The sequence below is a fragment of the Kogia breviceps genome, chromosome 10 (genome assembly GCF_026419965.1).
Source record: "Kogia breviceps isolate mKogBre1 chromosome 10, mKogBre1 haplotype 1, whole genome shotgun sequence".
In the NCBI taxonomy this organism is placed as follows: domain Eukaryota; kingdom Metazoa; phylum Chordata; class Mammalia; order Artiodactyla; family Physeteridae; genus Kogia; species Kogia breviceps.
This window is the reverse complement of record NC_081319.1, coordinates 11794059-11806563: the sequence shown is the minus strand read 5'-3', so window position 1 is coordinate 11806563 and position 12505 is coordinate 11794059. Positions and strand designations below refer to the sequence as shown.

The window sequence follows — 12505 nt, the reverse complement described above, 5'->3', positions numbered from 1 at the left end:
GCTTAGGTTTCACCTGAAGGGTTGGGTTTTTGGACATATTTAACTTGGCATATATTTTGAGTTAGAGAAAATTTAGTTGTTTGTGTTCCCGAAATGTATCACACTGAGAATAAGTGTGTTTTACATCTTAGGAAACCATCCTTTCGATTCTTCTTCCTTCCACTCCCATAATAAAAGACAAGGGTGCTTTGCTCTGAGCTTCATTTTTAGCAAGTCCTTTGCTGTCCTGTCCTTTAAGCTTACCTGTTTAGCTGTGCCTTAGCTGAGCAAGTAAGATGGACTTGAATGCTTGTAGAATAGTGTCTTTCAAAGGACAGGTATTCATCTACTCATGGGCCAAGAGATCAATTTAGTAGCTTGTGACTCTCATTTTAGAAAGTGGAATAGAATAGTCAGTATCAAGCTGTGTTAAACCTAATGAGGATAAGATTGTTTGGGAGGGAGTGACTTTTTTTTTCGATAAATAGAGATCTCTCTATCTATCTATATATACATGCATATATGTATATACACATACATACATATACACATACAGCCACATAAGTCTGTATGTATGACTGAGTCATAATAGAAAATGTATTTCTTTTTTTTTTTTTTTTTTCTTTTTTTTTTTGCGGTACGCGGGCCTCTCACTGTTGTGGCCTCTCCCGTTGCGGAGCACAGGCTCCGGACGCGCAGGCTCAGCGGCCACGGCTCACGGGCCCAGCCGCTCCGCGGCACGTGGGATCTTCCCGGACCGGGGCACGAACCCGCGTCCCCTGCATCGGCAGGCGGACTCTCAACCACTGCGCCACCAGGGAAGCCCGAAAATGTATTTCTTAATACGACTTTTCAAAAAAGTATAAAAGTCATTGCTTTAGAAATATAAATTTATAGCTTTATTCTTTCAAAGATAAAGACTTACTTCAGGCTACAGTCTGCTTCTACTCCTAACGTTTAGTTAGAGCTTATTTGTACCAGTGCCTTAACTGAAGCTAACGAAGATAGGATTTTTTCTTCCTGCCCTGGACTGACTTTGAGATCGCCTTCGGGTGATCATTGACAACTGTGGCCAAACATTTACCCTGAGGCTTGTGACCATCACCTCTTCCTGGTCAGGGTCAGGCTTCGGGGTTTTAAAATCTTTTTTCAGTTTTTAATTTTTTTTGAAAACTCCATTCTTTATATATTAAAACCTTTTTGTTTTATATTGGAGTGTAGTTGATTAACAATGCTGCGTTAGTCACAGGTGTACAGCAAAGTGATTCAGTTGCACCCATACAGGGATCCATTCTCTGTCAAATTCTGTTCCCGTTTAGGTTATGATAGAATATTGAGCTGAGCTAATTGTGCAAACGTTTGTGCTGTGTCATTCTCCTTGCTGGACGCTGGGCCTTCTCCTATGCAGGCTCTTACAGCTCGGGCCAGAACTAGCCGCTGGCCAGCCTGCAGTCCTGACCTGCTCTGTGAAACGCTCTGCTGGTCCTTTCCTTTCCTCTCCAGGTGGTCATAGGCGACAAGGTTGTTCTCAACCCCGTGAATGCTGGCCAGCCCTTACATGCCAGCAGCCAGCAGCTGGTGGATAACGCGGGCTGCAACGAGGTAAGGGGGATCGGGTTATGGCTTGTGGGCAGGCAGGAGCAACCCTTCCTGGGGCCAGGGCATGCGCGCGCTCACAGCGACCTGCGTGGTGACTCGGGGCAGTGTGCCCGTTCCGCAGGTGAACTAACCGAGGGCCAGGCCTGCCACATGATGTTATATAAGCCTGTTCATTGGGTGGGGGCTGATAGTCACCTGAGGGCTCAGTTTGCTAAGCTTTGTATCCCTGGGGGATTCTTTTCTAATTTCTTGAGCGAGAGAAGAGCCCCCTTTACCAAGTGTTTTTGGCCAGAGGGGTACCCTTTCCTAACTGGTCTCCCTAAAGAGTGTGTCTTTTGCTAATTCATAAGAAGGGGATGCTGACTGACGGCCGTCGGCAGCCCTGTGAGAGTGATATCTTACTTTTGGTGGTACATCTACTTAGCTTAATTGGCAATTATAGGACCCAAGGGCAATAACTTGATTGTGACATAAATGTGTGCCTAATGTTTGTTTGGAGGACACAAGCTTTGGAAACAGACAGATACGGATTCAAATCCTGAATCTGCCCTTCCCTACCTCTGTGACTGTAGGTTCATTATCCAGTCACCCTGGGCATCAGTTTTCCTACCTCTGAAATGGGCATGATGGTTATTACTATTTTTTAGGGTGTTGCTGAGGATAAAATGTATTAGTGAATGTTAGCCCAGTGCCTGGCATACGTTTCGCGTACAAACAATGGCTGTATCATGTACATTTTAGAATGTGTACATTGGACTTTGTGTGTGTGTGTGTGTCTTTGTAGCTCATCTCATTTTATACTTACTTGTTTTCACTGGGCCTTTACTTTTGGGCTATAGTACAAGAGACTTGGGGGGAAAAAAAAGAAGAAGAAGAAGATATCATTCCAGGAGGGCAGGAAGCTTGGTTCTGTTAGCCAGAGTTGCAGCATACATACTGAGTGGTGCAAATGAACCATTTATTACCGGAGACTTCTATCAGGCCAATTGAATTTGCAAGTTCTACGATCTTAACGGTGTCAATCTTCAGGCTTGGAGGGCTGAAGCACAGCCTTGCTTCTTGGGCAGAAATGAGGCATTTGGGCGCAGGAAACCACAGTTGTTGAGGGCTGTGTGAAAAAATAACTCTAACTTGTTTTCTAGGTCAATTCCGTCAACTGCAATACAAGCTGGAAAATAGTCCTTTTCATGAAATGGAGTGATAACAAAGATGACATATTAAAGGGGGTAAGTTTGATACGTTACAGGCTGGGCAGCACTTGGGTCCTCTTGGGTTCTCTTTTTAAACGCGTTTTCCTTAATCCCTCCGTATGTTGACTTGTAGGGTGACGTGGTGAGGCTGTTCCACGCCGAGCAGGAGAAGTTTCTCACCTGTGACGAGCACAGAAGGAAACAACATGTCTTCCTGAGAACTACCGGCCGGCAGTCAGCCACATCTGCTACTAGTTCAAAAGCCCTCTGGGAGGTGGAGGTAAGGGATGGGGTGGGGCAGGCAGGGAGAAAGGATTCATGGATTCATAGGAATAAGTCACATCCAGGTACTGAAACCCACCTTGCTCCAAAAACAGTGCATGACTCGGGATGACTTAGAGAAACAAACACATCACGCCATATCAGAAGGATGCCAGATGTCCCTGTGGAGGAAAGTAATAGCTACCTTGGAAGCCAACTCCCAGCGGAAGTTAGAAATTTCTCTCTCTGGATCATCTGATGATGTCTTCCTTCTGTTTTTTTTTCTTTCCCTTGCTCAGTTATCTGTCACAGCAATGTGTAATCAAGTGCCTAACCCACCACCATTTGTAGGTGACTGCACGTTGCGGGTAGGATGGAAAGATACTGGATGGTGAAGTATCTACACGTCCAGAGCACAGAGAGGCACAATTCCCTGTGCTCTGGAGGTGTAGATGAGGGAAGGCACGGGATTAAGGAAGACTTCCTGAAGGAGCTTTAGCGTCTGAGCTGGTGCTGACGGGATGCTGTGTATCTCAGAAGGAAGTGAGAAATGGAGTAAGTCGCTTCCCGTAAGATACGAACGTGGAATTGGAAGTGTGAGGCCACCTTGGGTTAGAGCTCAGTAACCTCATTTGATGAGCAGAGAGGATAGTCGTGCAAAATTAAGGCAGAAACTGTTTTAGGAGACCAGATCCTGAAGGGCAATATATCCAGGCTGTAGGGACTTGGGATTTAATGCAGAAACTAAAAAAGTATTAGAAGTGTCAGAACCGTACAGACGTCACCGTGACTGACTTTAGAACCTTAAAAGCAAGTACCATGTCTTCTTCACTCACAAACTGATTGAAGTGAATTAAACATGTCAGCCTTTGGGGGAGAGTTTTTGCAGCATGGACTGACTTAGCCCAGAAGTCCACTGTAGAACATCTTCTATATTCTTTCGTCTGAGAAGCAACAGCTGTCTAATTTTTACCTCCCCCCCAAAACTGTTCCCTGCCAGTTTTCCCTCCGAATACTCTAGGGAAACACTGAACGTGTCTTCCTTTTTTATTTTCTTCTTGAGGATTTTAGAAACTTAAGTGCCCCTTCCGAATAAAAGAAGGAAGACAGCGCCATGTGTTCTATATTTCTGGTCATGATTTAGGGTTTTCATTATACATTCTTCACCTGTTGCCAGTCGGTTTTACCTATCGTCATATCTTTTCACACGTGATGTAAGAACCTTACGGTAGTATACAGTTGAATCTTGAACAACACGGGTGTCAGGGGCAGTGACCCGCCACGTGGTTAAAAATCCACGTGGATTCGTCCAACCACGTAGCACTGTAGTATTTAATATTGAAAAACATCCACCTGTAAGTGGACCCTTGCAGTTCAAACTCGTGTTGTTCAAGGGTCAGCCGCACTTCTGTTGCTCCCTTCCTGTGTTTTGCGGTGATATTCTCTTGCATTTTAGTCTATAAATGCTATAAGCTCCATAGTGCATTTTTATTTTTTTTTATGCCTTGTTTAAAGAGTCACTTGCATTTTAAAAACATGGAAAAACGAGAGGACAGGAGTCTTTTTTTTTTTTTTTTTTTTTTTTTTTTTTTTTTTTTTTAATTTTTTTTGAATTTTATTTTATTTATTTTTTTATACAGCAGGTTCTTATTAGTTATCCATTTCATACATATTAGTGTATACATGTCAATCCCAATCTCCCAGTTCATCCCACCACCACCACTAGCCCCCCACTGCTTTCCCCCCTTGGTGTCCATATGCTTGTTCTCTACATCTGTGTCTCTACTTCTGCCCTGAAAACCAGTTCATCTGTACCATTTTTCTAGATTCCACATATATGCATTAATATACGATATTTGTTTTTCTCTTTCTGACTTACTTCACTCTGTATGACAGTCTCTAGGTCCATCCATGTCTCTACAGATGACCCAATTTTGTTCCTTTTTATGGCTGAGTAATATTCCATTGTATATATGTACCACATCTTCTTTATCCATTTATCTGTCGATGGAGGACAGGAGTCTTTTACCCACAGAATCATCATCTCCAGCTCTTCATTTTTTGGTGTAGATTTGAGTTTTCATCTGGAATCATTTTCCTTCAGCCTAAAGAACTCCCTTATCGTTTCTGTAGTGCAGGTCTGCCACTGGCCAATTCTCTCAGCTCTCATTGGAAGACAAGAAAACAGCTTTATATTTGTCCGTGAATGTCTTTATTTCACCTTCATTTAAAAAAATCCGTTTAGTTTTCGTTTTTGAAAATAACAGCTTCGTTGAGGTACCATTCATGTGTCACACGATTGAGAAATGTACAGTGTGTAGTTCTCAGTGGTTTTTCGTTGACCCAAAAGAGTCCATGAGCCATAGCAGTCACAGCTCATTTCTCTTCACATTTGCCCCTCCCCACCTCTGGTAAGTGGTCCACTTTCTATCTCTATAGATTTGCCCAGGTTGAACATTTCATATAAACGGTGTCTTACAACACGTGGTCCTTTGTACCTGACTTCTCTTACCTAGCATAAAGTTTTCAAAGTTTGTCCACGTTGCTGTGCATATCTGTATTTCATTTCTTTTTATTGTCAAATAATATTCCACTGTATGGATATACCATATTTTTTTTACTATTCATGGGCATTTGGATTGCTTTCTGCTGTTTGGCTGTTGTGAATAATGCTGCTGTGAACATGCATGCACAAGTTTCCGTGAGGAGTTTCAGTTCTCAGGAACCGAATTGTGGGTCATATGGTTACTTTGTTTAACCTTTTGAGGAAATGCCAGACTGTCTTGAAGGCACTACGGTACGTTCCCACCTGCAGTGTAGTGAAGGTTCTGATTTCTCCGTATGGCCTTCATTCATGAAGGATATTTTTGTAGAATGTAGAATTTTACATAGACAGTTTTTGCTTTTTTGTACTTGAAGGCGTTCATCCATTGTTGTCTTGCACGCATTATTTTCTGATGTGAATTCAGTGGTTTTCTTTCCTTTTGTTCCCTGCGTATAGTGTCTCTTTTTTTCCCCTAGCTACTGTAAAATGTTTTCTTTTTATTTCTGGTTTACATTAACCTAATTATGATGTGTCTTGATGCATGTGTGAGTGTGTGTATGTGTATTTATCCTACTTGGAAACCACCGAGTTTCTCAAAATGTGTGCTTATGTATCAAAATGGGAAAATTTGGGGGGTCACTGGTACATATTTCTCTAGCCTCCAGCAGCCCACGTGGACGTACTGGGTCACTCGATATTGTCTGACAGGTTGCCTTTTCCCGATTCTTGCCTGTCCACTGCTTTAGGACAATATGCTGAATGTTGTGACGCTCCTTTGTGGACTGTCTGGATCTGTTGCCTTCCTTTAAAGAGTACTGAATTTTGTTTTGCCAGACGAAGACAGTTATTTGTAGATCACTTTGATCCTTTGGAGGTTTGTTTTAAAGCTTCATGAGGTCACGTGTACTGTAGCATTTTTTTTTAGGGCTAGACTAGCCCTGCTCCTAAGGTGTGAGCCTTTTGACATTGACACTGAATACCCCAGATATTCAGCCGGCCTCTCTTCACCTTCTAGTCCTGCGTGAACTCCTGGATTGTTGAGCTTACGACTACGCTCTCGTCTTTTATTTGGCCCTGTGGGGTCTCGCCTTACACATATGCAGCTTGGTATTTAGCCAAAGATTAAAGGAGGCCCCTGTGCAGATTTCTGGAACATTTTTTCTGGGGAGCTCTGTATTCTGCCCTGACAAATTCCAGTCACCTCAGCCCCCTTAAGTTCTGACATATCTCCTCACCTCAGTGAGAGTGGTGTCCTCTGCTTGCATATTTCTCGATGCCACTGTCCAGAGAGGGGACCTCCCAGCGGAAAGCTGGAGCAGTCGTGGAGATCACCTTATTTCCCTTTCCTCAGAGATCACAGTTGTGGCCTCCCTGTCATCCAGCGTCTGAACCCAGTTGTTTCGTATATCTCACCCAGTGTTCTCGTTGTCTATGGCATGTTCGTGTATTGTGTGAGGTGTGTATTTATGGCCGCAACTACCAGTGCCAGTTATTCCGTCAGGAGCAGAAGCTGCGGTTACATGTATTTGTGTGCTGAATTGGCCCAGGCACTGTGAGTGTCCAGTTTCAAAGCACCGGCGTGTGGATGGATTATAGTGCATGAGTGCATGGATAATTGCTGTTACAGTTTTCCACGAGATTCTTTTTGTTTGTTTGTTTTGCCTTTTGTGGATGAAGTCCAGGATCTTAACTTCTTCCTTACGATTCAGGCAAACAATCCGAAAACCACTGAACTTTGTCTTACAACCATTTCATGTTAATTAGGAGACACTTTTTCCTTTGGAGAAACATTGCTTGACAAGACATATGATAGTTGTTAGGGGTTTGTTGGAAGAAAATGATGTTTTTCAGCTGAAATACCGCTCCTGAGCTGTGACTTCTGTGTGGGGTCTCAGATTCCGTGTTGCCCTTGTTTGGATTGACATTTCTTCCACTCTTGTTGATCGTCTCTCCGCCTGCAGGTGGTCCAGCATGACCCGTGTCGGGGCGGAGCAGGATACTGGAACAGCCTCTTCCGCTTCAAGCATCTCGCTACAGGCCATTACTTGGCAGCAGAGGTAAGTGGCAGCCCCGTAGGTACCTAGCTTTTCCTTCTGCTTTTCTGTCTCCCTCCACTCATTTCCCTGCTTATACACAAGAAGAGGCACAAACCGTGAACACATTTTAGTATTTGACAGGGATTCTGATCAAGATGTGGGGAGAAGGTCAGTTAGAAAATAATGCTGTCGTGAGAATGTAGTGTCCATCCTGGTGACTTTATTTAATAATACCGTGTTGAATACATTTGACTCTGACCGACGCAGGTTTGAACTCTGAACGGGTCCAGTTACCTGGGGATATTTTTCAGTAGTGAACACTGCCGTGCTACGCGGTCTGTGGCTGGTTGAATCCGAGAATGAAGAAGAACTTCAGATGGGGAACCGCAGATTTGGAGGGCCAGCTCTAAATTATACGTGTGTTAACTCCCCGTTGTTCAAGGGTCAGCTGTATTTGACAGTGGCTAAGAGAATAGATCTTTAAAAAAAATAATGCTAATCAGGGTTTTAGGATTATCTTTCCGTTTTGCTCTTGTTGACTCCTCTCACTGCATCTTATTTACCAACCCTGATCCTAACATGAATGACCAAGACTTGGCCGCAGTGAAACATGGTATGTAAAGCTGGCAGCATTAAAGCCCATAAAGAGTTAGGTAATTTTATAAAGGCTGGTTACTCAGAGCTTTAGTGGAATAGACAGGGTCTTTTACTTACTGGAATGTAACAGATCAAGGCAGTGTATTTTAAATGACTGTGAAGGGTTTTTGAGGAAAGGCAAGACTCAACACTGAAGGATGGGAGGAATTTCCCTTTTCGATTTTGTATTAAATTAAGGAGTCGTGTGACTGTGTGACAGATGTTGAGTTTTACTCTGGTCTGCTGGAAGACGTACGATGCATTTTCATACCAGATACTAGCCGTACATCAAGGGACACCTCCTGCCGCCTGGTACCACTGGTGAGGCTGCTCAGAGATTTTCAGGGTGATGCCTGGGTGTCACTGTTGCTTCTGCAGCTGACCCCAAGGAAGGCTGAATCGAAATGTGCCAACCCCCCTGGGATGCCTGACACTTGTATGAACTGATGGTTTTGAAATATTGAAGAGCCGAAGATCAAGACTAAGTTGAAATTTAAAATGGAGCCATAGGAATGTGTGGACCCAGCTAACCAGCTGTGAGAAATGCTGATTACATGGTTTGCCAAAGATCAATGGTGGTTGCTTTATCTGTTATGTCCTGGGGCGAATGTAGTTCTTGCTTGGAAGGCAGACTTTTAAAAAATGTCTAGCTAGAAATAAGCAGGATTATCAATGACTGGATACTGATCTTTTATTTATTTCAGGCTTTTAACTGTTGCTTTGCTAGTGAATTCTTTGTGTTCCTCTGTCTACATTTGAGAGCCATAGATTGTTCCGTGTGTGTTGTACTCGTGTGATGTGTGTTGTGATTGTGGCATGCTGGTCTCATGAACAGAGGGAAGGGAGAAGTTCTTAGCTGTCCAAAGATACTCGCAGGCCTTGAAGTCTCCTGCTAGCGGGGCCAAGTCCTTGAGAAAGCACTGGATGTTTTAATTTCCTAATGATTCTTTTTCATCAGGTAGACCCTGACTTTGAGGAAGAATGCCTGGAGTTTCAGCCCTCAGTAAGTATGGACAAGAACGTTCTTGTCTTCGTCTGGTAGGGTGAGGACATGTGATCTGGAACCTCATGTGAGAAACTGCCCCTGTGGTCACTGAGTGCTGGGGAAGGGGAGGCCTTACGCTGCCTTAACAGAGGATCTTGTTCTGTGCTTCCCTTGAGGGCAGTCACATCCCCTTGTGTCCTGGTTGGTCCGGGAGACTCTTGGTCATGATGCTCTTTCTGTGTGCTTAGTCAAGGGGTCTCCGTCTCCAAGTTGGAGAGGTTCACGGTATCTCTTAGAATACTGCTAGGTTGGAGACAGTGATGGTCCCTGTGGAAGCCAGCCTTTTACGTGCCAGTGTCTCATTGCTGTTGACCTGAATCTATGACTCACTCACATGTCTTCAAGGAATGAGTGTATAAGGTGGACACTGTTGTTTAGAGTGTGGAGGTAGCACATGAGGCATGACTGCTGATTAGACACTCAGTTGACTAACCATCTGTCCTTTCTGCAAAGTCAGAAATAGACCTTGTTATGTGGGTTGGAATTTTAATGCCAGCTGGATCCTTCTTTGGAGGCCATATTGCCCATTAATGCTGATATGGAGGCCCTTGGGTTGGGGGTTCAGGTGTCCACAGTTACGGGTTGAAGAGGAAAGTGGTTGTGTTACAGGGAAATGATGGGTGTAAGTCATGCAGTTCTCTTGTGGAGTGCTTCGTTCTGGTCTAGGATTAACAAAAGAAAGACCCAAACGGTTGCTACTCTGTTTGACGTTTTGTGTCTGTGTGATCATCTTGATGGTGAATATGCTAGGTGGTATTGAGGGTATTATTTTTCGTAAAATTTTGAAAAAATTGGGCATTAACATAGGTACGTTAATGAAGGGAGTTGGGGTGGAGATAATACAGAAGGTAATTGTCAACGAAAGTGCTGTGAATTCTGCAGCAGCCATGAACCTTCTGATTAGGTTTGGGCAGAATGTTAGCTTTGGAAGAAACACAGGAGTTCTAGCTGAGGGTGTCCCACCGTTAGTTAGTTGCTGGACTTGCCGGGGGACTAAGGCTCCCCTCAGAGGTGACTTTGAAGGAGAACCATGGCTTCTTTCAGCGAGAGCTGATGTCTGAGTGAACCTTGAGCTCTGTGTGGAACAAGACTGCTCTCCTGGCCTGTTCATGTGCGAGGGAAAGACAGACATGTGCAGTGCAGGGGGAAGGACACAACGATCAAAAGTAGGGCGAGAGAGAGACAGACTTGGGTTTAAATAGCGGACCCACCGCTTATGAGCTGTGTGACTCTGGACAGGTTACTTGCCCTCTCTGAGCCTGAATTCCCTCGTCTGTAGTTGTGGACAGTGGTCCGGTTGTGAGGGCGGAGTGAGACGTTGTGCAGATGAAGTGCCTAGCCCATAGTGGATGCTTAAGAAATGTCATTTTTGTACGTTGCAAAGGATGATTGCCATTTTCAGTGCCTTTCCATCCACCAGTTCCTCTGGGCTGCACAGCGGTTGCACGAAGGAACTGGGAAAGGTCTCTCCATGTTTGTGTGACGGGTGAAGAAGCAGAGAGTGATCCTCACTGGCCACATGCCTCAGGGTCTCTGGGAGTGCGGTCATCTTTCTACTCTTTCGTGCTTCAGCGCGCCAGGGCAGTGCCACGTGCCAGTGGGTCGGGCTGCAGATCTGGGCTGCGTTGCTCTGGCTACTCGGGGTGTTGCTTGGGTGGCGGTGCTCGCGTGGAGGAGGGGTGTGTTGGGGGGCTCACCCCGCACCCACAAGGCCCGCAGCGCAGCTCCTGCCTCTGGGAGGAAGGTGTCAGAGTTGGGAGGGTCCTGCACCCTTCACCCTCTTCTTGGCTAGGAGGCTCGGGAGTGTGGGAGAGGAAGCCTCTCTTTCTGTTCTGCTTATCGGTCACGTATTTCCTGAGACGGGCACCCAGTGCCTGTGCTTTTGCCTGGGACCCCATTCGGCTTTGTTGCTCTCCTCTTTCTAAATTCAGCAACGCCCTCGAGCCACGGGCTTGATGCCACAGGGACAGAAAGAGCAACCCGAGGCTGGCTCTGGTGTGACGGCCTTCGGCACGTGTGCCTCTCCTCCCACTAGATGGCAAGCGCCCACTGCGCTCGGGAGGATGAGGGCGCCTCGCTCAGTCACAGTCCGGATGCAGCGGACTCAGCGCAGTTGGCATTTTTCTTCGGACGTGTGGCAGCTCTGAGATTTAACTGCCAGTCTGTAGCTGAGCCCTGTGTCTCACACCAGAACCGGGACAGGGTTTATTTTGAAAGTGGCGTGTGCAACCCTTTGCAGGTAACAGTGGTTAGAAGAGGACAAATTCTGTTCAGGGTGCTTTCTCCTGAACTGAGCTCTTGGAGATGTCCTGATCCTCTCCAGTGGGCTCTTACGTTAGTGTAGGTGGCATAACGAATGGGGGTTTGTTTAGCCAGAGGTACAGGGTGTGAGGGGAGGCAAGGTGAGAGGGGCAGACAGAGGTTTGGGGTATTAGAAGAATTGTTTGCATTTTCTTTTCTTTCTTCCGTCGCTCCCTCTCCTTCCTTCCTTTATTTTATTATTATTATTTTTTTTATAGACAAAGGCTGGGGCTGCTGATGAGCTGCAAAAGCGAACAGTTGCCTCCAGTCCTAGAACTCAGGCCCCATGGAGTGAACTTGTCTTAACGCTCTCTCCTTTGCCTGTTAGATTTGCTTTTCTTTTGTCCATTGCATTTGGAAAGGGAGCAGGGCCTCAGCCTAAGCAAAGCAAGATAGAGACAAGGGAAATGTGATTCTCCTAGTACATACAGGCGGACATTGTCGTCTCGCAAGGATGTTAAACGTGCAGAATGATCCCCTACAGATCACACGGCGGAGAGCCACCTCGTGAAGCCTGTCAGAGCAGGCGCTAGGCTCAGCATGCTCCTTCAGTCTTCTTAGGCAGATGGCCTTTGGAGACTACATGTGTTTTTACAGTTTCGTGGGAAAGCTTTCATCCTTGTTCTTCAGTCTCAGCCAAATCCCTCACGGAGCAGGAGGGGCCCCTTTTCCCCTGAAGTGTCGTCAGCGGTTGATTAATTAGGAACATTTTTTCAGGGCTAGTCTGACTTCTCGAATATTTTTCTTGGCCGCACGGGGGTAGCTGCTTGCAAACACTTGGATTCAGGTTTATCTCATTGCATTGTTTTTTTTCCCCTGGGAAGTCGCTGTATCACATTCTTGCACTTACAGCTGCACTGTAGGTTAACACAACCGCCCGTAACAAAATCCACAGGCTAAGTTTTCTCACAGC

General features: G+C 45.4%; 1 protein-coding gene across 10 annotated transcripts in view; it reads left to right on the top strand.

Moving 5' to 3' along the window:
- ITPR1 (inositol 1,4,5-trisphosphate receptor type 1) overlaps positions 1-12505 on the top strand; it is a 327850-nt gene that overhangs the window by 130275 nt on the left and 185070 nt on the right. For 7 of the 10 annotated variants that reach the window (XM_067043580.1, XM_067043577.1, XM_067043575.1 and 4 more), the window contains exons 8-12: positions 1483-1581; positions 2721-2804; positions 2902-3048; positions 7536-7631; positions 9205-9249. In XM_067043580.1, coding sequence (XP_066899681.1) covers positions 1483-1581; positions 2721-2804; positions 2902-3048; positions 7536-7631; positions 9205-9249 — 471 coding nt within the window. The remainder of the gene's footprint in view (positions 1-1482; positions 1582-2720; positions 2805-2901; positions 3049-7535; positions 7632-9204; positions 9250-12505) is intronic. The other 3 variants (XM_067043583.1, XM_067043582.1, XM_067043578.1) reach the window with 1 other exon arrangement.